Source organism: Thamnophis sirtalis, unplaced genomic scaffold (assembly GCF_051295495.1).
Source record: "Thamnophis sirtalis isolate CommonGarterSnake01/CBP01778 unplaced genomic scaffold, rThaSir2_p1.2 scaffold_2, whole genome shotgun sequence".
Lineage (NCBI taxonomy): Eukaryota > Metazoa > Chordata > Lepidosauria > Squamata > Natricidae > Thamnophis > Thamnophis sirtalis.
In genome coordinates, this window is record NW_028261382.1 from 14,576,399 (window position 1) to 14,602,462 (window position 26,064).

A 26,064-nucleotide genomic window follows, 5' to 3' on the forward strand; every position below is an offset into this window, starting at 1 on the left:
AGTCAGCTAAAGTGGCCTGCAGTACTGCACCCTAACCACTGCGCCACCTCGGCTCATTTCACGTGTACCATAATTTACTAACCAGTGGATTCGATTGTGTTTTGGCATGTAGGTTGGGCTGGAAGTTTGAAAGGCCGCTGTTATGTTTTTTACCGAACGCAATAATCTTAAATTCCCTTTTGGGCAAAATCCTGCCCTCAGGATTTCATTTCTTACTGTACATACTTGGCTATTTTAATCTGCCAAGAAAAAAGGCTGAATATGTTTATGCTCCAAGAACACTTCCCTACTAAGTGTCTCTTTTATAATGCGATGCTGACAAATATTTACCGAAGCGATTATTAGGCCAAAATGATTCTTCTACACAATAGCTCACTTCTTCCCAGATTTCCATTGCCTTTTTCTGGACTTTCTGTTCTATAGGTACATTGCTTGAAGAATTAGACTTTCTAGGAAATGTTAAAAGCATCCTGCAATGCAGCAAGAGGTCAGCGTAGTATCCCTGGGTTGGGAATTCACCAAATAATGCATTGCAAACTGGGGTAGGGTGGGGGAAATAGATGGAAAATTGTAAGGTAAAGGTTCACTACGCACATATGTGCTAGTTGTTCCCGACACTAGGGGGCAGTGTTCATTTCCATTTCAAAGCCGAAGAGCCAGCACTGTCTGAAGATGTCTCCATTGTCATGTGGCCGGCATGACAGAATGCCGAAGGCGCACTGAATGCTGTTACCTTCCCACCAAAGTTGGTTCCTATTTTTCTACTTGCATTTTTACGTGCTTTCGAACAGCTAGGTTGGCAGAAGCTGAGACAAGTAATGGGAGCTCATTCCGTTACGTGGCACTAGGGATTCAAACCGCCGAATTGCCAATCTTTCTGATCGGCAAGTTCAGCGTCTTAGCTACTGAGCCACCACGTCCCTTCTTACTGTATATACTTGGCTCTTTTAATTTACCAAAAAAAAGGTTGAATATGTTTATATTCCAAGCACACTTCCTCTACCAAGTGTCTCTTTTATAATGTGATGCCGACAATAACATATTCACCAAAATGATTATTAGGCCAAAATGGCTCTTCTTCACAATAGTACACTTCTTACCAGATTTCCATTGCCTTTTTCTGGACGTTTTGTTCCATATAGGTACAGTGCTGCAAGAATTAGACTTTCTAAGAAATGTTAAAAGCATCCTGCAATGCAGTAAGAGTTCAGCATAATATCCCTGGGTTGGGAATCCACCAAATATTGCATTGCAAACTGGGGGGGGGGGGGGTGAATAGAAGGAAAATTGGAGTATCTTATTTTACAGACTAAGCAGTTTTATGGTTAGCTTCCTCTTAGTCCACCCCCTGGAGTTCAGTTGATGATAGAAATGTGCCAGAAAAATCATTTGTTTTAACCCGATGTAGCTTTTCCCAGCCAAACATTCTCAGGAGCAGTGTTTCTGAATTTCAGTTGCTTTAAATTGTGTAGATATCAACTCCCAGAATTCTGCAAGCTGCTGGTGTTGTTGTTACTGCAATTAAAAATCCTGGAGTTTGAAGTCTAGTCCTCCGGAGCAGTATGTTTCTTAATCTAAGCAATCTTAAAATGTTTGGACTCCCAGAATTCTCCTGGCTGGCTGGGAAAATCTGGGAGTTGACATCCATGCATATTGAGGTTGCTGAAGTTGAGAAATTGCTCTGGAGCAGAGGTGGTATTTAGCCAGGTTCGGGAGAACTGGTAGCGGAAATTTTGAGTAGTTTGGAGAACCGGCATATAGGCTGGCCATGCCCCCGCTGCCTTCCTGTTGACCTTCTTTTGTTGCCTTGAACAGGAGAACACAGCTGGAATGCAGGTTAGTGAGGAGGGAATGGGGATTTTTCAGTAACCTTCCCCCAGGAGTGGGGAGGGAATGGGGATTTTGTAGTGTCCTTCCCCTGCCACACCCACAAAGCCATGCCATGCCCACAAAGCCACGCCCACAGAACAAGTAGTAAAAAAACCCGAATCCCACCACTGCTTCCCACGACCTCCAACATTCTTAGTTGCAGATGAATAAGGTCCTATGAATCACATGATTTTAGGGATTAGAGGAAATGCAGGATTCAGGGTGAAATGACTAAAAATGGGCAGACTTGGCCAATGTGAGGTCCAAGCAGCAAATGTTGCAGTCCATCCATACCTGAAAGCCTGAAAAAATGGCTCTTATTAAACTAATTACAAAAGGCATGGATTCCAAACATGTGTAAACTGCTTGGGCTAAAACAAGAATGTCCACACCCACCTTAATTTTGTTTAAAAGAGAGGTGTTGAAATGCTATTAATTGCTAAACCAAAGGAGGAATGTGTTTTCATTAGGCCACGGACAGGAATGTAATCTTTTTTCAGATACAAAGCTAGCTAATTCAGAATGTTCCCTACCTAAAATTAACCGGAGGCCTTCTCTCCATTGGCTGAATCTGGTTTATGGAATTCATCATTTTCTACTACAACAGATTGAACCATCAACTTAATAGCAATAGCAATAGCAGTTAGACTTATATACTGCTTCATAGGGCTTTCAGCCCTCTCTAAGCGGTTTACAGAGTCAGCATATTGCCCCCAACAACAATCCGGGTCCTCATTTTACCCACCTCGGAAGGATGGAAGGCTGAGTCAACCCTGAGCCGGTGAGATTTGAACAGCCGAACTGCAGAACTGCAGTCAGGTGAAGTAGCCTGCAGTGCTGCATTTAACCACTGCGCCATCTCGGCTCTAACCCTACCATACGTGATCCATGTGTTTGGTATGTGAAAGCAACTTACAATTTTGCTTAGGTGTAATCTAGCCAGTGTAGTAAACTCACGGGAATTCTTCTTGGAAACCGCTGCTCGACTTTGTGCTTGAGGTGGGGAAAAATAAAACTTAGGTTTTGATTTTAAGTGATTGATAGAATTGTTTTTTTTTAATCGAAATGGCTGACTGATATTATTAGGTAAAAGCATAAAGTTGAGGTTTGATGCTACCATCTTATTCTATTGCACCGAAGAAAGTCAGAAGGCAATGCCTTTTCTTGCTTTTTTTCCCTTTTGTCCTACACTTTTCCCTCCCTTATTTTCCTACTCTTTGCTTTTGTATTTTGTATTCTAAACCAGCGATTGCGAACTTTTTTGGGACCGAGTGCTGAAAGGGGAGCGTGCATGTCTGTTCTGCACACATACACACACATACTTGTCGGGGCGCAACCCGGAAGAGGTTGCCCAGGAGACATGTGCACACCAGAAAATGAACTTCTGGATTCCATCACGTGTGTGCACCAGCCAGCTAGTCTTCCGGTTACTGGCGCATATGCGTACGTGACAATCAGCTGGCGGTATGTGCATGTGTTCACGCCAGAAACAGAAGACTAGCTCTTCCCGTTTCCAGCACTGATGCATGCACAAAGGCCAGCTGATCACCACGCATGCATGCACGCAAGAGGAACAGGCACATGTGCCATAAATTCGCCACCAGGGTTCTAAACTAATAAAGAAATGCTTTATAAACTCACAGGAAGAATGTGGAGCTATGTTTTCTTCTTGCAATGAAGGGATGGTAGCTAAACTGCCTTCCTTTGAATTGGCTGCTCGGCACGTCAAAGACAGAAAAAGCAGAGTTAGGGCCCCTTGTTCTTTCAACAAACAATGAAACAATGGGACACTTCTTTTCAAACTCTTTAAAAAAAACAAAAAAAAACACTATTGTTGATTTCTGGTTGTCAGCTTAAAAAGGCCTTCAGCACTAAGTATAAAGTGCTATTTTTACTTCTCCCTTTCTAGAACCTACAATTAGTAAGAAACCTCTACTTAGGGACCGATAGCTAAAGTTACCAAAGAAGAAAAAAGTTTCACTAAGAGGAAACTCTTTGGTTTCCAATAGAAGAAAAATCTCTGGAGCTCAGGGATGAAATGCGGGGTCCTTGACGCTCTCTGAGCTTGGTGGTTTTCTTGCGGACATTTCATTACCTGACTAGATAACATCATCAGTGTTAGGGAGGATGGGGTTCGCTCCCCTTTACATACCGCACCTTGGACTGCCTGTATTAGTAGAGGTATGGTTTTCTCTTTATTAGTTCCTTGCTTAGGGAATTGTTTTCTGTTTGATTTTGTTGTTGTTTTGGTTTGGTGTTAATACCTGCTTATCTGGGTGTGGTTTGCTGGAGAGAAAAGCAATAGCACTTAGACTTACATACTGCTTTACAGTGCTTTACAGCCCTCTTTAGGCAGTTTACAGAGTCAGCCTATTTGTCCCCAACAAACTGGTTCCTCATTTTACCCACCTCGGAAGGATGGAAGGCCGAGTCTACCTTGAGCCAGTCAGGATCGAACTGCTGGTGGTAGGCAGAGTTAGCTTGCAATAGCGTAGCACTTAGCCTTATATACCACTTCATAGTGCTTTACATAGCAATAGCACTTGCACTTATATATTGCTTCGTAGTGCTTTGCATAGCAATAGCACTGAGACTTATATACCGCTTCACGGTGCTTTTACATCCCTCTCTAATCAGTTTACAGAGTCAGCATCTTGTCGCCAACAATCTGGGTCCTCATTTTATTGACCATGGAAGGCTGAGTCAACCTTGAGCCTGGTGAGACTAGAACTGCTGTGCTTTGGTCTTTATTATAAGCTTTTTGTTGTCTGTTTCGAATGGTGTGTAAGTGTGACTGTATAATAATATATAAAACAATATATAATATATAAAACAAACCCCAGTGCTGCCAGGGTTTGTGGGTTTTCTACATTGCAGTTTGCTTAAGAGCCGAGGTGGCGCAGTGCTTAAATGCAGCACTGCAGGCTACTTCAGCTGACTGCAGTTCTGCAGTTCGGCTGTTCAAATCTCACCAGCTCAGGGTTGACTCAGCCTTCCATCCTTCCGAGGTGGGTAAAATGAGGACCCGGATTGTTGTTGGGGGCGATATGCTGACTCTGTAAACCGCTTAGAGAGGGCTGAAAGCCCTATGAAGCGGTATATAAGTCTAACTGCTATTGCTATTACGAAACCGACGGTTTGCCAGATTCAACCAGTATTCTTTATCATTGATAAACAAGCCCAGTTCTTGGGTCTCCGTGCTTCCTTGCAAAGGATCCTCTTTGCATCTCTTAAAGTTGGTCTCAATCAAGCCAAGATTGAGTTCTGAAAGAGAAAACCCCCAGTTTGAACTCACCTCTGCTGCAAACTCATTAGCTGGCTTTTGGCAAGGTGCTTTCTTTTTAAGAACTCAGCCCCGTCCCTTCCCCTCTCCCCGCCTCATCTCCTATTCTACCGAAACTTAATATATAACCCAGAATTTTATAAATAAAAAAGGGGAAAAATAATACTAAATGAGTAAGTGAAATCCTTTGGCTGCTTGAAAGGCTTAATGTTAAATATATTGATGTTGCTGTTATTCTCGAACAGTTACAAATTCTCCAAATTGTCAAACTCCCGAATACAGCCTGCAGCTGCTGAATGCAGATTAGATGGATTCACCTGGATCCTTTTGTCAAGGAAAATAAATAGAGGGGCAGACTGGCTGAGACATCCTTGCATTTTTGCTGCTCTTGGATGTTGTCCAGGAATTTGATCCAGGTAAATGCATGGCCAAGCCTAAAGTCTATTCAGCTACAGTGGATTGTACATTAGATGAGAATTTGATTGCTGCCTGATCAACCCTCCAGAAGTAGCTAAAAGCCTATTTGGGGGGAAAACAACCTCATCTTATACAAATGCAGGTAGTCTTTGAGAATCCGTTCCCCCCCCCTCCCCGCCCCCACGCGATAAGACTGGTCTATCAGGGCAACCTGGTCTACCCAATTATGAGATGGAGCTTTTCTCCTTTCACCCCCAATCCAGGAGCCTTCGCTTTCACGACAAACTATTTTTGTGTTGAATTTATATTTTGCCGACAAAGAAATAAAGGGAGACTAGTATAGATTTTACTTCTGGGGAGGAAAGCTTTGGCAAATCTAGATAGCGCAGTAAAAAGCAAAGACATCACCCTGCCAACAAAAGTGTGTATAGTTAAGGTTATAGTTTTACCAGTTGCAATGTATGTCTGTGAAAGTTGGACCATAAGGAAGGCTGAGCACCAAAGAATGGAGGCCTTTGAACTCTGGTGCTGGAGAAGACTCCTGTGAGATCCTTGGACTGCAAGGGGATCCAATGGGTCAATCCCAGAGGAGATCAACCCTGACTGCTCTTTAGAAAGCCAGATCCTGAAGAGGAAACTCAAATAATTTGGCCACCTAATGAGAAGGAAGGACTCACTGGCGAAAAGCTGAATGCTGGGAACGATTGAGGGCAAAAGAAGAAGGGGATGGCAGAGAATGAGGTGGCTGGATGGAGTCACTGAAGCAGTAGGCGTGAGCTGGAATGGACTCCAGAAGTTGGTAGAGGACAGGAAGGCCTAGAGGAGTGTTATCCATGAGGTCATGATGAGTCGGACATGACTTTGCAACTAACAATAAGAAGTATAGATCTATTCCAAAATATTTAGCTCTCATCAGCTAGCCATTCCCTTCTGGGATTGGAACCTGGGCTACTTGCATATTAGGTAGATGCGTGGCACGACAAAACCGCGCTCGACTAAAGCGCGCCCGATTAAACCGCGTCGCTGATGTCATCAACAGGGCGACAACAGCGAGCGCGGAGAAAGAAGGGCGCTTTAAATAGCTCTTTGAAAGCAAGCCGATTCAAGTTAAGGTAAGGGTTAGGGTTAGGGTTAGGTTTAGGGTTAGCTTTAGAGTTAGGTTAAGGGTTAGGGCTAGGTTTAGGGTTAGGTTAAGGGTTAGGGTTAGGGTTAGGTTTAGGGTTAGGGTTAGGTTAAGGGTTAGGATTAGGTTTAGGTTTAGGGTTAGGTTAAGGGTTAGGATTAGGTTTAGGGTTAGGTTAAGAGTTAGGTTTAGGGTTAGGTTAAGCGTTAGGTTTAGGGTTAGGTTTAGGATTAGGTTTAGGGGGGTTAGGTTTAGGTTTAGGGGTTAATTTTAGGTTTAGCGTTTACAGCGTGCTTCTGTCTCCGCGCTGTTGTCGCCCTGTGATGGTACAGCACTGAATAATTCAGCCAGAGTCAGTTAGTTCTGTAGGAGGGCTTGCTCTCTTAGCGGTGCAGATTTGAGCAAGAGCTGCTGCTTGTGGGATGGCTCTCCAAGCAGCCCCAGTTTCACGTTTCAACATCTCTTAAGCTTGGTCACTCATGCCCTCGTCACCTCAAGACTGGATTACTGTAACACGCTCTACATGGGGCTGCCCCTGAAGAGTGTTCGAAGACTGCAGTTGGTCCAGAATGCAGCCGCGCAAGCAATATTGGGTGTACCTAGATACTCCCATGTCACACCCATCCTCCGCGAGCTGCACTGGCTCCCCATTGGTCTCTGGATGCGCTTCAAGGTGCTAGTCATTACTTTTAAAGCCCTACATGGTTTCGGAGCTGGCTACCTGAGAGACCGCCTCCTGCCACTTACCTCCCAACGACCAACAAGATCGCACAGGTTGGGCCTCCTCCAGGTGCCGTCGGCCGGACAATGCCGGCTGGCGACCCCCCGGGGGAGGGCCTTCTGCGCCGGCCCTGTGGAACGATCTACCCGTTGAGATCTGGACCCTTACCACTCTCCCGGCCTTCTGTAAAGCCATCAAGACCTGGCTGTTCTGGCAGGCCTGGGGCTGTTGATTAATATCCAGCCCCACTTAGACGGAATGCATGATGTGGAATTTTAATAATTGTATCTTTTTAGTCTTAATTTTTAATATATTTCTTTTTACCTTGCCTGTAAGCCGCCCAGAGTCCCAAGGGAGTGGGCAGCATACAAATCTTATTAAACTAAACTAAACTAAACTGTTGGTGTTGCCTTTTAACTCAAAGCGATGGGGCAAATGAAGTGTATCATGCAGACCACTTTAAAAACAGAGCTCTGAAGCTATGCTCTGCTTAGTCCCGTATCCGTGACCCCATTCCCAAGCGGATGGCTTCAAGATGGTTACACACTTGAAGAGAAGACAATGCCTCTCTTCTATTCTCAATTCCCGGCAGTTGGGATTTAAAGTGGATTGCTCATGAGGCAGCCAGCCAGAGTAATTATCGATAACCTGATCCTCTTATGAATCAACCCAACCCCTGCCCCCCCCTTTAAAAACCAACAACCAGGGTATCCGATAGCAGCAAATTCCATACGTTTAACGAACTGCTTAGGTCCGTGCCTTTTGTGTCCTTTTAAAATTGCTTCCAGTCCCTCTGAGCGTTGTGGAAGACTTAAGCGGACGGGTTTATTTTTGGTAACTTAAAGCCTCCTCCTCCTCCTTATAGAAATTAGCCAGCATTCTGCTACACCAGTTGGAATTCAGGGTTTCGTAATGCATGAAAACAGTTTCCAACACCTGGGCAGGAGAGACCTACAGGTTGTGTTTAGATTAGATGATGTCACTAAGATGACTGGATGAGGAAGGACTGCACAAAGTGAAAAGGTAAAAGACAAGAACTATCTTGTCAGAAGTAGGTTGGTCTGTTTTTTTTTCCAGAGATAAATCTCTCAGGGCAGAGTTCTACATGCCACAAAAAACTTTGGCAACAAGAGAGGTGAAGTGTTACCTATCAGCACCTTTCTCCAATCCCTCTGGCTCCCTTCTCCTTGCTCACGTGGGTTGATTGTTCCCACTGTCAGAAAATTTCTCCTTATTTCCAGGTTGAATCCCTCCTTGTTCAGTTTCCATCCATTATTCCCTGTCTGGCCTTCGGGTACCTGGAAAAAATAGCTTGACTCCCTCTTCTTTTTGGCAACCCCTGAGATATTGGAACACTGGTATCATGTCTCCCTTGGTCCTACTCTTCACTAGACTAGCCAAGCCCAGTTCCTGCAACCGTTCATCGTATGTCTTAGCCTCCAGTCCCCCTAATCATCTTGGTTGCTCTTCTCTGCACTCTTTCTAGAGTCTCAGCTCTAGAAACTCTAGTATGGTGATCAAAACTAGATGCAGTATTCTAGGTGTGGTCCTATTACATTCGCAATAGACTATTATGGAGGATATGCAGCAAAATATTTTCCACAAATTAGGACCTATGAGTAAATACCTTTAGCAAGGTTTTGTTACGACATGTGCAAGGATCCAGGTGAATCACTGGAAAGAGGCAGGTGAGAAGGTCAGTAAAAGCAGGGTGTATGGAAGAAGTTTGGTTAACTTGTGACCTGCTGCGCATAGCTTTCTTGCAAACGTGCATGCATGCATAAACCATCAACCTGGTGGGCTTCCTTTTTATTTATTTTGGCAAGCTGAGTTTTGCAAATTTGGATTTTTTGCTAGCGTGATTGGCAAGCTACATTCAGCTTGATAAACACCACAACCTTTTTTTGTCTCTGTGGAGAAGAAAAGGAAGCATCACTGATTTTATTATCATGTAGAGGAGAAGTTCTTGGGAAGATATTTTTCCCCCCTATCACAGCACTCTAAAAAAAGAAAAAGCACTGGCAAAATTATCGTTTCTCTTTGGGTATCTTCCTTGTTGTATTGTGATGCATTATGCTTACGAAGGAGGAGGTGGTGTGATAGTAAGACCACACTTCGAATATTGTGTCCAGTTTTGGTCAATACAGTACAAAAAGCATTGTTGAGATTCTAGAAAGAATAAGGAAGAAAGATGATTAGGGGACTGGAGGATGAACTGTACAATGAATAATTGTGGGAACTAGGAATAGTTCCTAGTCTAACAAAGAGAAGGACTAGGGTTAATATGATAGCAGTCTTCAGGTACTTGAGGAGCTGTCAGAAAGTACAGGGGATTATTGACCTGTTCTTCAAAGCATCTGCATGGCAAGTGGTCTTTATTATGAACTGTCTGGTTGTCAAAGTCAGAGTGGGGTCTCTGTCTCCAGTGTTTCTTGAATCTCCAGTGGCAAGAGAGTATTTCCACTTCGATGTTTCTGCTCTACTTTCTTCTCATCTGAAGACATGTCCCCAAGCAGGATTGGAACCTCCAGATGATTAGGAAATATTTGCTGAAGGTCCATTTCTATTTCACGAGATGATTATTGTTGTTAGTTGCAAAGTTGTGTCCGACTCATCGTGATCCCATGAACAACATTCCTCCAGGGTTTCCTGTCCTCTACCATCCTCTGGAGTCCATTTAAGCTCACACCTACTGCTTCAGTGACTCCATCCAGCCACCACATTATCTATGTCCCCTTCTTCTTTTGCCCCCAATCTTTCCCAGCATGAGGCTCTTCTCCGGGGAATCCTTCCTTCTCATTAGGTAGCCAAATATTTGAGTTTCCTCTTCAGGATCTGGCCTTCTAAAGAGCAATCTGGGTTGAGCTCCTCTAGGACTGACCGGTTGGATCACCTTGCAGTCCAGGGGACTCGCAGGAGTCTGCTCTTCCCCAATAGCATATTGGACACCTTCCGATCTGACGGGCTCATCTTCCAGTGTCATATCTTTTTGCCTTTTGGTATTGGCCATGGGTTTTCATGCCAAAGATACTGTAGTGGGTTGCCAATTTCCTTCTACAGTGGGTCATGTTTTGTCAGAGCTCTCTGCTATGACCTGTCCGTCTTGCGTGGCCCCGCACGGCATAGCTCATAGCTTCATTGAGCTACGCAAGGCAATGATCCATGAAGGGTCTTTTCCTATAAAATAGCTTGCCCTTAAAAACACCAGTGAAAAGTAGGACGTTCCAGAAAGCCTTCAGCTGTTGCTTTCAACAGCTCCGGAATAGTTGGCTGTTTATTGTATTATTATTATTATGCACTATTTTGTTGTGCTTTATGTTTTTCTACACTTCCTAGAGTCTCTTGGGGTTCAAGCAGTCAATACCTTTTATAAATAAATTCTGCATTTTGTATCTACTATCAGATGAATTATTTATTTGCTAAATAGTAAAAAATTTATACAACACAAAGTAAAAAAATCTCAAGCTCAGCATGCTTCTGCTCCCGCTGACGATAATGCCCATTTCTCTGCAAAGATTGCTGTCTCTACCAGTGAAACATGATTCTGTATGCAGGCAGTTCTTTAAATAGGGCAATTGAGGGAATGCTGAATGTTATTTTTTTCCTTTAAAAAAAAAAAAGTTTACTTTTTTGGCTTCTACAAAGTCTCCAGATTAAATGTCCTGTGCTTGAAACCTGTGCTTGGATTTGAAAAATAGCAAAAGATCAGGGATGGCTAAACTTTTTCAGACCGAGTGCCCAAAGCGTGTGCACCCAAACCCCCAAAATGCAATGTGCGAATGGGCTTCCGCATGCGCTCCACCCCCTGCAGGTGCTCCGCCCTCCTGCGCATGCGCAATCACCCTCCACACTTCCTCCCCAAGCACATCCCTCCATATGCGCCCCCCTGCACATGCATGGCAGACATAATGACCAACTGGCCGGTGGGAGGTGGCACGCATGCGCGGCGGAGCTAAACTGGGGTGACGGCTCATGTGGCCACAGAGAGGGCGCTGCGTGCCACTTGTGGCACGCGTGCCATAGGCCCACCATCATGGCAATAGATGATGCAAAGATTCCTGGCCATTCATTACGGCCACAGTTGAGCCCAAAATTTACGTTGCTAAGTGAGACATTTGTTAAGTGAGTTTTGTCACATTTCACGACCTCTCTTGCCACTGTTGTTCAGTGAATCACTGCAGTTGTTAAATTCGTTGCACGGTTGTTAAGTGGATCTGGCTTCCCCATTGACTTTGCTCGTTAGAAGGTTGCAAAAGGGGATCACATGACCTCGGGACACAGTGACCGTCATAAATATGAATCAGTCGCTAAGCATCTGACTTTTGAACATGCAACCATGGGGATGCTGCAATGGTCATAAATGTGGGAAATGGTTATAAGTTACTTTTGACTTTTTTCAATGCTGTTGTAACTTCAAACAGCGATGAAACAAATGCTTGTCAGTCTAGGACTACGTGAATTGCTGAAGTATTTTATTCTTTTAATTAAATACAAATCAATTTACAAGAAACATTTGCTGTTACAAGATTGTTCTTGTAGACTGGCACTATATGGAAATACATTCAATCTTTAAGTATCAACAATCCTTTCTCTATCGTCCCCTCCTTCTTTTGCCCTCAATCAATCCCAGAATTTGGCTCTTCTCCAGTGAGTCCTTCCTTCTCATTAGGTGGCCAAAGGATTTGAGTTTCCTCTTCAGGATCTGGCCTTCTAAAGAGCAGTCAGGGTTGATCTCCTCTAGGACTGACCAGTTGGATCGCCTTGCAGTCCAAGGGACTCGCAGGAGTCTTCTCCAGCACCAGAGTTCAAAGGCCTCCATTCTTTGGTGCTCAGCCTTCCTTATGGTCCAACATCCACAGACATGCGTTGCAACTGGGAAAACCATTTCCTTGACTATAACACTTTTGTTGGCATGGTGATGTCTGTTTTTTAGTATGGTGCCTAGATTTGCCATAGCTTTCCTCCCTAGGAGCAAGTGTCTTTTAATTTCTTGCTTTAGTTGAGGTGTGGCTGACCTTTTGGCTTGCCTGGGCTGCATTGAATGAAAGGAAGTTATTTTAGGCCACAGATAACAGAATAACAAAGTTGGAAGGGACCTACCTTGGAGGTCTTCTACTCCAACCTTCTGCTCAGGCAGGAAATCCTATACCATTATTGACAAGTGGTTGTCAAATCTCTTCTTAAAGACCTCCAGTGTTGGAGCACCAGAACATCTGGAGGCAAGTCGTTCCACTGGCTAATTGTTCTCACTGCCTGGAGATTTCTCCTTAGTTCTAGGTTGCTTCTCTCCTTGATTAGTTTCCACCCATTGCTTCTTCTCCTGAAATAGGTTCACCTCTCTACTTTATGGCCACCCCTGAGATATTGGAGTACTGCTCTCATGTCACCCCCTATGTAGAATACATAATATAGTTAATGTATATCAAATAACTTCCTTTATTTTTCTATATTTTTATTATGATCTTGTGGGTCCACCTTACTGGCTGTCCACGGCCACAAATGGGTCGTGGGTTGGACATGCTTGGTTTAGTTGAAAGCTTTAAAACAACTCAGTGGATAATTAGTATAATACACCTAGATCCTCCAGAATAACCGAATTGCTGAGCAAGAATAGCTTAAGTAATTCGTCCCAGAAGCAAAATTTAAACAGAAGGGAATGCTTTGCTTCCTGGTTCATTGTTCCACCTCTACAGTATAGACATTGGCTTCAAAATAAACCTTACTGAGTGTAATAGGAGTTACAGAATAAGCCTTGAATGCATACAAATGCAGGCTTTAACATCAGCTATTAATTATACTAACAAGCAGAGTAACACAATCTGCAGCCATGGACTGCTCTAATCACAGAAGATCAGTCTGCAGCCATGAAATGCTCTAACCGCAGGCCCAATCTGCAGCCCTGGAGTGCTCAAACTGATGCCATGCTTCATTTGAACCGTCTCTTGGGAACGGAATAATAACGGGGAGCTTTTTAGGCGTTTTTTCCCATCCAGTCTCTCAACCTCCAACCTCCCAAATATAGCTAGCCTTAGAAGATGGAAGAAGGGACACAGTGGCTCAGTGGCTAAGACGCTGAGCTTGTCGATCAGAAAGTTCGGCAGTTCAGTGGTTCAAATCCACGTAACAGAGTGAGCTCCCGTTACTTGCCCCAGCTTCTGCCAACCTAGCAGTTCGAAAGCATGTAAAAATGCAAGTAGAAAAATAGGAACCACCTCTGGTGGGAAGATAACAGCATTCCGTGTGCCTTTTGCATTTAGTCATGCTGGTCACATGACCATGGAAACGTCTTCGGACAGTGCTGGCTCTTCGGCTTTGAAACGGAGATGAGCACCGCCCCCTAGAGTCGGGAATAACTAGCACATATGTGTGAGGGGGAACCTTTACCTTTAGAAGATGGCAGCCACCACAAATTTTGCTTTCTATGGTTTAAGCTGTCTCTTCCATATTTTCATTTTTTATTTTTTTAAATATAAAATTTCAATTAAAAAAAACCCAATAGCCCACAAACCCACAACCATTAAGAAAAATAAAAATAAGCCAGCCAAGAAGATGGTGAATGGAAAACCAGATGTTTTAACCAACAAGGAAATTTGGCCTGAAGCTTAAAAATGAGAACTTTGAATTTTGTTTTGTTTTAAAATGGTTGCTTGGCACAATCATATCAATATAGGAACGTGGACAATGTTGTGTTTGTGGGCGAGAAGGGAAATGGAGATGGGATTAGGGAAGCTGGCAGAAGTGTGTGATTTGGCATTCAGGAGAAATGGAGAGAATAGAGAAGGCCCCCCAGCAAATAATCTAATCTATATTTTTAAGGTGGTCAAACCAGCAAGAGATACAGAGGAAGAATTGGGAAAGTCCTTGGAGCAATTTTTTTTAAAAAAATTAAAGCACACTTTGAATCTTATTCTTGTTTTTTAGTTAGTTAGTTTAGTTGTAGTTTATTTAGCTTGTATGCCGCCCTACTCCCCGGAGGACTCAGGGCGGCTAACAACAAGAAGGGAAGGGGGGTACAAAAATAAAAACAACAATTAAAAATTCAGCAACAGTCATAACACCGGATGGGGCTGGATAATTCAACAGCCCCAGGCCTGCCGGAACAGCCAGGTCTTAGTTGCTTTGCGGAAGGCCGGAAGGGTAGTAAGGGTCCGAATTCAACGGGGAGATCGTCCCAGTCTTTGGCCACAATTAGATCAAGAGTTCATTTTATCCGTTATTACATTATGCATCTCTTCCTGCTGACTGGCTATATTGGAAATGATCGATGGTATTTCCAAACACTCATGTCTTTATTATTCCCACTGATTGGCGATCCTGGATATATTTCCTTAGATTTTAGGGACAACATTTTAGTGTTTCAGACGATAAAAAGATTTATACGGCTGTTCATTTTAGTCATCGAATAACAGAATTGGAAGGGACCTTGGAAGTCTTCCAATCCAACCCTCTGCTCAAGTAGGGGAGTCTCTATCCGTGATGGCAAACCTATGGCATGCGTGCCCAAAGTGGCACATGGAGCCATGTTGCCTGGCATGCGCAGCATCATGCATTCCTCTTCCAGGTTTCTGGCATGCATGCGCATATGATGATCAGCTGGCCTTTGGGCGTTCAGCAGTACCATAAACTGGAAACTGGTCGTCTGTTTTCTGGCGTAAGCATGCATGCCAGCCAGCTGATTGGCATGTGCGTATCCACGGCAGTAACCGGAAGACTTGCCTGCCGGTGCACATGCATGTGCCAGAAACCGGAAAAGTACATCCCGAAAAGCTTCGCCATCACTGGCCTTTATAATTTGAGACAAATGGCTGTCCAATCCTCCAGTGATTGAACAGCCACAACTCGTGAAAGAAAGCTGTTCCACTCATTGTTTTCACTGGTTGTTAATTGTTTTTACCATCAGGAAATTTCTCCTTAGTTCTAGATTGCTTCTCTCCTTGATTAGTTGCCATCCATTCTTTCCTGTCTTGCCTTCTGGCGCTTTGGAAAATAGGTTGACCTCGTCTTCTTTGTGGCAGCCCCTGAGATAGTGGAAGGCTGCTATCATGTCTCCCCTAGTCCTTCTTTTCATTAAACTAGACCTGCCCAGTTCCTGCAACCGTTCTTCCTATGTTTTAGCCTCCAGTCCCCTTATCATCCTTGTTGCTCTTCTCTGCACTCTTTCTAGAGTCTCCACATCTTTTTTTATATTATGCTGGCCAAAACTGGATGCAGTATTTTAAGCGTGGTCTCATTGAGGCCTCGTAAAGCGATACTAATAATACTTCATGTGATCTTGATTCTTTCCCTTTGTTAATGCAGTGAATTGATACCATAATGCTACCTTAATCTTAAGCAACTTGGGCAGTTTACAGAAATTATGATTATACCTCAAAACTCTTTATTATCCCATCTTCATTTTAACAAACTCTGTATGGTGTATAACAACTTTTTAACTTTAATATTTATGTAATAAAACTGCCAATATATCAGAAAAACATAGAATAGAATGTAGAGTAGAGTAGAACAGAACAGAACACAGAGATGGAAGGAATTGGAATTGGAATTGGAATTTATTGCACTTATATGCCGCCATTTCACCGGAGGGGACTCAGGGCGGCTCACAATCCAAGTCAGGGAAGGGGATACAGATAAGGGATAAAAAGACAAACAAAACAATACACAATTTAAAGCACACAACAACCATACCATTCGAGGGGGGGGGGGCAAAAGCTCTTTAGCCCCAGGCCTGTCGGAACAGCCAGGTTTTAAGGGCTTTGCGGAAGGCCTGGAGGGTGGTGAGGGTTCGAATCTCCATGGGGAGCTCATTCCAGAGGGTCGGAGCAGCCACAAAGAAGGCTCTCCTCCGGGTAGTCGCCAGCCGGCATTGGCCGGCGGATGGAATTCGGAGGAGGCCTAATCTGTGGGATCTGATCGGTCTATTGGAGGTAACTGGCAGCAGGTGGTCTCTCAAGGGAACTTGGAGGTGGTCTAGTCCAATCCTCTAGTATGTATGCTTAGCTGAGAATTATGACTTAAGCACAAGGTCCCCCTAAATTTCACTCTGAGTCTCCCCAGTGTTAAACCCCATTGTGTTTGGTTTTCTCAACCACAATTATTTGAAAATAAGGATGTTTCTTGTTCCCACAGGTCACGCTCCAGGAGTCATGTCAGTCAGCGTCCATGAGAACCGTAAATCCAGGACCAGCACCGGTTCAATGAATATCTTGCTGTTTCACAAAGCCTCCCATTCAGACTGTGTCTTATCTCAACTCAATACTATGAGAAAGCACTGCAGGTTCACAGATGTTACACTCTCTGCTGGGGACAAATCCTTTTCGTGCCACCGGGCAGTGTTAGCTGCTTCCAGTAGATATTTTGAAGCCATGTTCAGCAACGGCCTTCGCGAGAGCTTGGGGGATGTCAATTTCCACGACAGCCTCCATCCAGAAGTGCTGGAGCTTCTGCTGGACTATGCTTACTCATCCAAGATCATCATCAACGAGGAGAATGCAGAGTCCCTCCTGGAAGCTGGAGACATGTTGCAGTTCCATGACGTTCGAGATGCAGCTGCAGAATTCCTTGAGAAGAATCTTTGCCCTTCCAATTGCTTAGGGATGATGGTCCTGTCAGATGCTCACCAGTGCAAGAGGCTTTACGAGTTCTCTTGGAGGATGTGCTTGGGCAACTTTGAGACAATCCACCGGACGGATGAATTTAACGACCTCTCCAAGGATACGCTACTAGATTTGATTTCCAGCGATGAGCTAGACATTGAGGACGAGGAGAAGGTTTTCAACGCCGTCATCAATTGGGTGAAACACGACTTGGACAAAAGGAAGCCCTTCCTCCCGGAGCTCCTAAAGAAGGTGCGGTTGGCGCTGCTGCCATCTGAAATCCTCAGAGAAGCCATGGCCTACGAGGAGCTGATCACCACAGAAGAGGAGAACAAGGAAATCATGGGTGAAGCTCTTTGGTGCAAGAAGAAAATCCTGCAGAACAATGGGGTGGTCACCAGTCCTTGCGCCAAGCCCCGCAAAGTCGGCCACATGCTGCTCATGTTAGGTGGGCAGACCTTCATGTGTGACAAAATCTACCAAGTTGACCACAAAGCCAAAGAGATCATCCTTAAATCAGACCTGCCCAGCCCGCGGAAAGAATTCAGCGCATGTGCCATTGGCTGCAAAGTTTACATCACCGGAGGGAGAGGCTCAGAAAATGGGGTGTCCAGGGATGTCTGGGTCTATGACACAGTCAATGAAGAGTGGTCCAAAGCTGCCCCCATGCTGATCGCCCGGTTTGGACACGGTTCAGCCGAGCTCGAGAACTGCCTCTATGTAGTGGGCGGGCACACCGCAGTGGCAGGCGTCTTCCCTGCTTCTCCTTCGGTTTCGCTGAAGCAAGGGGAGAAATACGATCCGGTGGTCAATGAGTGGACCATGGTTGCTCCCCTGAGGAATGGGGTCAGCAACGCTGCCGTTGTCAGTGCCCAGCTCAAGCTGTACGTTTTCGGTGGGACCAGCATTCACCGGGATATGGTGTCCAAAGTCCAGTGCTATGATCCGAGAGAGGACCGGTGGACTATCAAAGCCGAGTGCCCGCAGCCCTGGCGTTACACGGCGGCTGCCGTCTTGGGTAGCCAGATTTTTATCATGGGGGGAGACACCGAATATACCGCAGCTTCTGCTTACCGTTTTAACTGCGAAACGAATCAGTGGACCCGCATTGGGGACATGACCGCTAAGCGGATGTCCTGCCATGCGCTGGCGTCAGGGAACAAGCTCTATGTGGTAGGGGGTTACTTTGGGACACAGAGATGCAAAACGTTGGACTGTTACGACCCCACTTTAGATACCTGGAACTGTATCACCACGGTGCCTTATTCCCTCATCCCCACGGCTTTTGTTAGCACATGGAAACACTTACCGGCCTGACACATAGGAGCACTGGTTATAATGGAGCACAAGAGGTAAGGTTTCTTCAGGAAAGTTCCACTTAAGACTCACCTGTCTGTTTCTCTTTTCTTTTTTTTTTTCTTTTTTTGCAGGAAGGCCCTTTTAAGGTGGAAATGTCTCCTGTGCACAAGTGTAGAAGATTTGAGAAAATAATATTTTTTGGGGAAAATCAATTTGGATATTTACGTTTTGAACTTCATTTAGATTTTTTTTTAATTTAACAGACTCTAGATTTAACAGACTCTAGATTTTCAGGGTGAAGGTTAATAATATTTCAAGAGAAAAACTTATAGCAACAAATAAAAAATATGGCACTTAAAATAATCTGAGCAACAATAAAAATACACTGGAAGTTAAATGTCTGGACCAACGAAAAGATCATTAGATCCAGAAGAGATCGATAAGGCCTGACCGTAATAAATAGCAATAACACTTAGATTTATATGCTGCTTCATAGTGCTTTATAACCCTCTAAGCGGTTTACAGAGTCAGCATATTACCGCCAACAATCTGGGTCCTCATTTTACCGCAAATGAATGGAAGGGTGAGTCAACCTTGAGCTGGTCAGGATTGAACTGCTGGCAGTGGGCAGAGTTAGCCTGCAATAGTGCATTCTAACCACTGCACCACCACAGCTCTTAGGTGATGTGTCTTTCCATGGACATCACCACAGCCTCCACTTACTGCCTTCTTTTCTGCTTAAGAGTTCTTTAATGTATATTCTAATAGTGATAAAGACAACAAACCTGCTCTCATCCTTACCAGGTGGACCAGGCAGAAGACACGACCAGTTGAGCCAATTCTGCTTTATCGGAAGGGAGTTTGAATACAGCCTTGAGTGTCTCAAAGTACAATTCTCCCCATCTTCTTTTTAAAATTTTAAATGATCCTGTAATCCCTTGCCTCGGGGTGGATTTGGGGCGAGCAGAGAGTTTACTGCCCAGATGCCCTTCCTGATGCCTATGCAGGATTCACAGCAAATAATCACTCATTGCACAAAGAGAGAAACATTTCTGCCCGTATCTAGGATCAAACTCACAGCCTCCTTATTGTGTGATGAGTGCTCCACCTCTAGGACACCATGACATTCCTCCTCCTGTCCCCTGTACACATGAATAATTAGAGAGGGTCTCTTTGGGGCTTTTTGCCCCACTCATTATCCATCTGAGGGCTATGCTGCCTCTTCTCTGACCATTCCCATGGCTCTGAGCCCAGCCTGCCATGATCAGTTCCCCACCTACAAGCACATTACACCCATGTGTAGCTTCAGCTGAAGGTACAAAAAGGTCATGGTGCTATGAAAAAAAAAACTTTGTCTCTAGCTTAGTCCCAAGAGCACCTTAAAAATTGATCATACTGTAGTGGAGCCCAGCTCCTAGACAAATCCCTTTATTGCTAGAGAGAGAGAGAGAGAGCAGTCGCTCCAGTAATTGTGTGGCTAGATTTACAAATTACAGTATTAATCTACCCTGCAGTAGATTTGATTTTGTCTTTGCTTAGTGCAGTGATGGCTAGCCTTTTTGTCGTCACGTGCCAAAAGCATCTGTAATGTGCACGTGACCCACCACCCCCTCCATGTGCCCCACACACCAGTTTGGGCCTAGTAGACTTCTCTGCAACCACCTGGGAGCAAAAATGGGCTGCGAGGGGGGGACAGTGTGCCACACTTCCCATGCGCCCCATTTTGGGCCTAGTAGGCATCCCTGCATCCTCCTGGGAGCAAATATGGGCCACATGAGGGCATCCCACCCCCGCACATGCGCATGTGCGGCAGAGGCCCAAAAATCAGCTGGCTGGCGGGAGGCGCGCGTACCTGTATGATGGATCTGAGCTGGCCAACAGCCCGCGTGTCCACAGAGAGGGCTTTGCATGCCACCTGTGGCACATGTGTCACAGGTTCACCATCACGGGCTTAAGTGTATATGTCAAGATAGCTCTCTTTTTTGTGTGTGTCTCTGCAAAGGATGGAGCCCTTTCTGAGCACAAACACAAAACAAAGGCATCCAGCTTCGCAGCAACACTGCCCTGTGTTCTCAACTGGACTTATTCAGATATTCCTGGCTGCTAATAACCTGCTTTTCCAAATTCTAGCTCAGCTCGGCCGTGACAGTTTTCCCCAGCTCCCAAATCCTGCTCCATCAGCCCCGGCGCCTGGGAGCTTGTCGTTCAACCGTTAATTACTTTTGCAATGCGTGGGAAAAGCCTATTTCCAAGCTCAGTTTACAGAGCCCTTTGAAAGATTTGCATGCAGCGGTGGAAATAAAATTTATATGTCTGACACGCAGGTGCCATCTGAATGCCAAAACTGCAAGCCAAATGCATCCGTAGCCAATGCTTTGGAGTAGATTTTGCGACGGTGCCGATGGATTTTTTAGAACTGAAATAAAGATCGAGCCATCCCTCCCCCACCCCCCACTCCCAACAGCTAGCATTTTCCCCTGGGAAATCCCTTTAGTGTAGACAATGCACGTATTGTTCTGAGATGCTCCAGCCTCTCGTAACTTTTTTTTGCTGGTGAGATTTCTTTGTTATTGTATTTGTGATTTCCAGAGATCTCTTTCGTCTTGGCTCAGATTAAGAAAGTCTTCTGAATAGTGAACGTCTTGATTTCGAAGCTTCTTTTGTTTGGAGTCCACTACCTTGCTATACTGCAAGATTTAAATGTTTTCACCATCTCTCTCGGACTTTCTGCTGAATCGCTGGGAAAAAATCAAGAAATTCAGAAAAAAATTAGGAAAGGGTTGGCAGTTCTTAATATCAAGTTGCATGTTAGCTAGGTTTTCTTAACTATTTCTTGACTTGTGTTTCATGCCAAGTTGTAGCTGCTCAACAATGATCTGTTGCCTGAGACACAGTTGTCCATCCCCAGGTGTGCAGAGGGTGTGCAAACAGGTATTATAATGCAAGAAACCATAATTAGGCTCCCATAACACGTTAAGACACAAGCCTGCAAACCAGATTGTGGAATAACCAACTGCTCATTTAGTAAACATTCAAAAGTTAGAATGGCACTCCAAAACGTGATCCACAACCAGTTCTCACACAGCTTTTTAACAGATTAACAGAGTTGGAAGGGACCTTGTAGGTCATCTAGTCCAACCCCCCGCTCAAGCAGGAGACTCTACACCATTTCTGACAAATGGCAGTCTCATCTATTCCTAAAAGCCTCCAGTGATGAAGCTCCCACAATCTCCGAAGGAAACTTCTGTTCCATGGGTTTATTGTTCCCACTGTCAGAAAATTTATCCTTATTTCTAGGTTGAACCTCTCCTTGGCCAGTTTCCATCCATTATTCCTTGTCTGGCCTTCAGGTGCTTTGGAAAATAGCTGGACCCTCTCCTCTCTGTGGCAGCCCCTCAAATATTGGAAGACTGCAATCATGTCTCCCTTGGTCCTTCTCTCCATTAGACTAGCCATGCCCAGTTCCTGCAACCGTTCATCATATGTTTTAGTCTCTAGTCCCCTAATCATCTTGGTAGCTCTTCTCTGCACTTTTTCTACAGTCCCAACATCTTTTTTACAGTGTGGTGACCAAAAACTGGATGCAGTACTCTAGGTGTGGTCTTACTAGGGCTTTATAGAGTGATATTAGTATCTCACTTGATCTTGATTGTATCCCTCTGTTAATGCAATATAGGATTGCATTCCCTGGCCATGTGATCAAAATTAAGGCACTTGGAAACTGGCATGCATTTATCCCCTGGTTTTCCACTTGGCGACTGCGTCATGGGTTCAGGCTGTGGTCACTAAGCAAGGATTACCTGTCCTTCATTATTGCAGGTTATATGAGCAGAATCTTTTTAAAATGTCCCTGCCCTTTTTGAAGGACAGCAAGGGCGAGGTGGAGCTTTTCCGAATCTCTTTCTTATGTTTTCTCCTTCTCAAAGTCAGAGCTAAATTCCTCTATGGTGGCTGAATATGAAATTCCTTTATACCATTTCTGTAGCAGCAAGTTAGATATATTTTTTTTTCCTCCTCTGCATTAAGTCATTGCCAGCAACATTCTCAAGTTCTTTAAAGCTCTGAGAAGCCGATAGTTTGATTGCACCTTAGTATTTAAGCATTCATTTCTCCTCTGGTTATTCTGTTGGGAAAGATCATTTCAAAAGGGAGGTTTTGAACACAGGCCAAAGATGACAGTCTAATGTTTGTGAGCTGCACGTGTTCCCTTGTGAGCTCAATTTGTGAAGCCAGCTACTCCTGCACTTTGCATAACTGCCAGTCCTGAGGCTTTGATTCAAATGAACGCTACAGGAGTTGAGGGCGTTTCCATCTCATAAAATGCTCTTCTGAATCAAATATGCCTTTAACTAGCCACAAAACCCAACAGCTTGTTGCCTAGATTAAAACTCCCTTTTTATGACGCTGTAATTCCTTAATTTGGGGTAGAATTGAGGCAACTGGAGGGAGCTGAGCGTTTACAGGCTGGATGCCCTTCCTGATGCCACACAGAGTCACATAGACTGTTGCATAGATTCAGTTGCAGTAATTGCAGATCTGGATATGTGCTCTACAACCTGTGGCCCATTCTGTGTCCTCGTTTCTGCCCCACCCTTTTTGCCCACTACTTCCATTTGCTAATATGGAGTGGATGAATATTGTGGGTTGCCAGATGGATAGACAAACAACAAGCCACTTTCCTATTCCCCAACAGAGATAACAGGCTGTGTGTTCTTGAAAATCCTGGAATTTGCTGCTAAACTTTGACATCGAGCTGTTGGGCATCACTTTTCCCTTACCTTCTCTCTAGACGGTCTTCATACCTCATATTAAGCACAAGCTGCTTAACTGTATATATTTATTGTTGCATTGAGAGCAAGCCTCATTTTCTTGTTGTTAGTTGCGAAGCTGTCTCCAACCCATCACGACCCCATGGACAACATTCCTCCAGGCCTTCCTGTCCTCTACTATCCTCTGGAGTCCATTTATGCTCACACCGACTAATTCGGTGACTCCATCCAGCCACCTCATTCTCTGTCGTCCCTTCTTTTGCCCTCAATCTTTCCCAGCCTGAGGCTTCTCCAGTGAGTCCTTCCTTCTTATTAGGTGGCCAAAGTATTTGAGTCTCATCTTCAGGATCTGGTCTTCTAAAGAGCAGTCAGGGTTGATCTCTAGGACTGACCGGTTGGATCACCTTGCAGTCCAAGGGACTCGCAGGAGTCTTCTCCAGCACCGGAATTCAAAGGCCTCAATTTTTTGGCACTCAGCCTTTCTTATGGTCCAACTTTCACAGCCATACATTGCAACTGGGGAAACGATAGCCAATCCACATTTAGCAATGCGCTAAGCCAAAATTAATCAAACCACATTAGGACTTAATGAATCATGTGAGCTCAATCCAGATCTTTCATCCTCTCCTCTCTTTTTTCTTTTCTGCCTCCTCTCCATTTAATCTGTATAGGGTTTTTTTTTCCCCAGGGACAACAGAGAACCCCAATAACAGGAATCCAGAACTATCTCCTGCTAGCTTTCCCCCCTTTCTCATATTAGAGTGGCTGAAATAGTCATGTGACACAGCGTCCTTTCATTGCCAATAGTCCAGGTTGCCACCTGTGAACAAACTCTGCTCTATGGAAATATTGACACCTATATAATTTAATGTGGGCGGGGATCAGGGTGGCTACAGCAGCTGAGCTGTTCCTGCTAAGTTGATATTTGTCTCCAAAGCCTGATTATCAAGCCAAGCTAACTGGGAGAGGCTGTCGTTTAGAAACGTGTTTTGGCAAGCGAAGCTTGGGCTGGAACCTTTAGTTTCTGAACGGAGGATCCTCAGTCAGCCACATATAACAAAGGCTACTAAGCGTCTATGAAGATTCTCAGTCATCCAGGTCATGGTAGTCCTCAAAGTGCTTTTTTTCTTTTTTGCAAGAGGCAACTGGACATAAATCTTTCCATTCCCCACCATCCAGTTAGAGCTGAAGAAGCTTCTTGGAGGAGAAGCGAAACGTCTTCAAAGGAAAAACAGAAAGTCCAGTTGCTAAAATCAAGTAAATTGATCCCAGGGTGAGGGCAGCAGAGTGGCTCACCCATCCCCAAGAATATTGATATTATTATTCTAGTTTCTCCCACTTTGGGCATGCTTCCCATTCTACCTTCAGATGACCGTGGAGAAATCTTCTGTCTTCTGCTACTTTGACTAATTCAAAGCCTGAATTACAGAAGATGGGTTGCCTACTGCAACCAAAGTCCTCCCATTTTCTATAAATGGAGGACAGGGACATCCTAAATGATCTCCATAAGTGGAAGGGAGATTCTCAAGAATGCTTTCTTTCTCCTGTGTGGACGCTTGAACAGCGAAGAAGGAAACCTTAGTAAATATGTAATCTGTCAGGGTTCTGATGGATGCCCTAATTAACTCATGAGGCTCCAGCCAAATTTCAAGAGAAATCCAGTTATTGATTAAGAGCCACATGTCAGCACTCTTCCAGAGTGAAGTCAGCTCTGCCACACGTGATTTACGGTTCAACTGTGACCCTGTTTTCCCCCCTCCTCCCAGAGTGTGTCATTAATGGTTCCACCACAAATGCGTGAACAACAAAAGCGCGCCTGACTAAACCGCGGTGACAAAACCGTGCGACGAATGAGCGACGAATTAGCCCTAAAGCGCGCCGACAGAAGCGCGCTGTAACGTAACCCTAACCCTAAACCTTACCTTAACTTAAATCGCGCTTCTGTCGGCGCGCTGTTGTCGGCGTGCTTTTGACATCGCGGTTTTAGCGCCACGGTTTTGTCGGCGCGCTTATGACGTTCATGCTTTTGTTGGGTCACGGTCATTAATCACATTGTCCAACAAGGCATTTTCACAGGCTGTAAAAAACATGCCTGGTAATCTGAGATCCAACCTTGAGTAAGGTATGCATGGAATGGGCTTCTGAATGTGGCTGCTGAACTGCTCCATCAGTTCTCCCCTCTTCCTGCCCATGGCAACTGGAGAGCAAACCATGATTGCTTTGCGAGTTGACATAACCTCTTAATGTGGTGACAGACCAGAAAGATAAAAATACTGGGGGGAATGTCTTTAGAAAGGACAGTTGATTTTATGTACCTTTCTGTTGTGGCTCGGCAGGAACCTTTGGAGCTGCTATCAGATTCTGACAGCGAGGGGCCCTATGAGTCAGGCCTGGAGGAGGCGGAGGGCCCTGGACAGTGTTCTGACTCCGAGCAGGGCTCAGAGAGACTAGTTGGTCTCCAGGTAATGACTGAGCCTTGGATCAGTGGGAGAGGCTGACACAGAAACCTCCTGTGAGTTGTTTCGGGATGCACGCAGGAGAAGGGCTGACTGTAAGGAACAATTGAGGACTCACAGGAGATGATAATGAGCAGCTGTTGCTCGTTAGGATCTCCTCCTATGGATAAAACACTGATGGTGCCACGCCCTGGTTGCAGAAGTCAACGTTCCGTTTCTGTTCTAGTCAAGGTTCTCCGTTCGTGTGCAACCAGCAAGAAAAGCAGTTGGATAAGTGACTTGATTTATATAATCCTGTTTTGTAGCAGTGTATGAGTTAGGACTTTTGCCAGAGCATTTATCTGTGTTTATTTTGGGCTTGTAGCCAGCAAGAGCCGGGACTGATAAAACATCCCTTTGAACGTTCTGTTTGGCTTTAGTTTCTGAACGGACAAAGTGGGGGTCAGAACACTTTCCTTAGAACATTCATCCATGCATTGAATCTCCATCCTATTTAGGACTTCCATCCACTCATAGGATGGTCATCTTCCTAGG

The 26,064-nt window shown here is 44.7% G+C and overlaps 1 protein-coding gene across 1 annotated transcript in view; it reads left to right on the forward strand.

The window, feature by feature from the left end:
- The window catches only part of KLHL25 (kelch like family member 25), a 36,638-nt gene that overhangs the window by 10,022 nt on the left and 552 nt on the right, over nt 1-26,064 (forward strand). The window contains exon 2 of the mRNA XM_014076058.2: nt 16,540-18,358. Within this exon, the coding sequence (XP_013931533.2) occupies nt 16,557-18,323 (1,767 nt within the window). The 5' untranslated portion in view covers nt 16,540-16,556 and the 3' untranslated portion in view covers nt 18,324-18,358. The remainder of the gene's footprint in view (nt 1-16,539; nt 18,359-26,064) is intronic.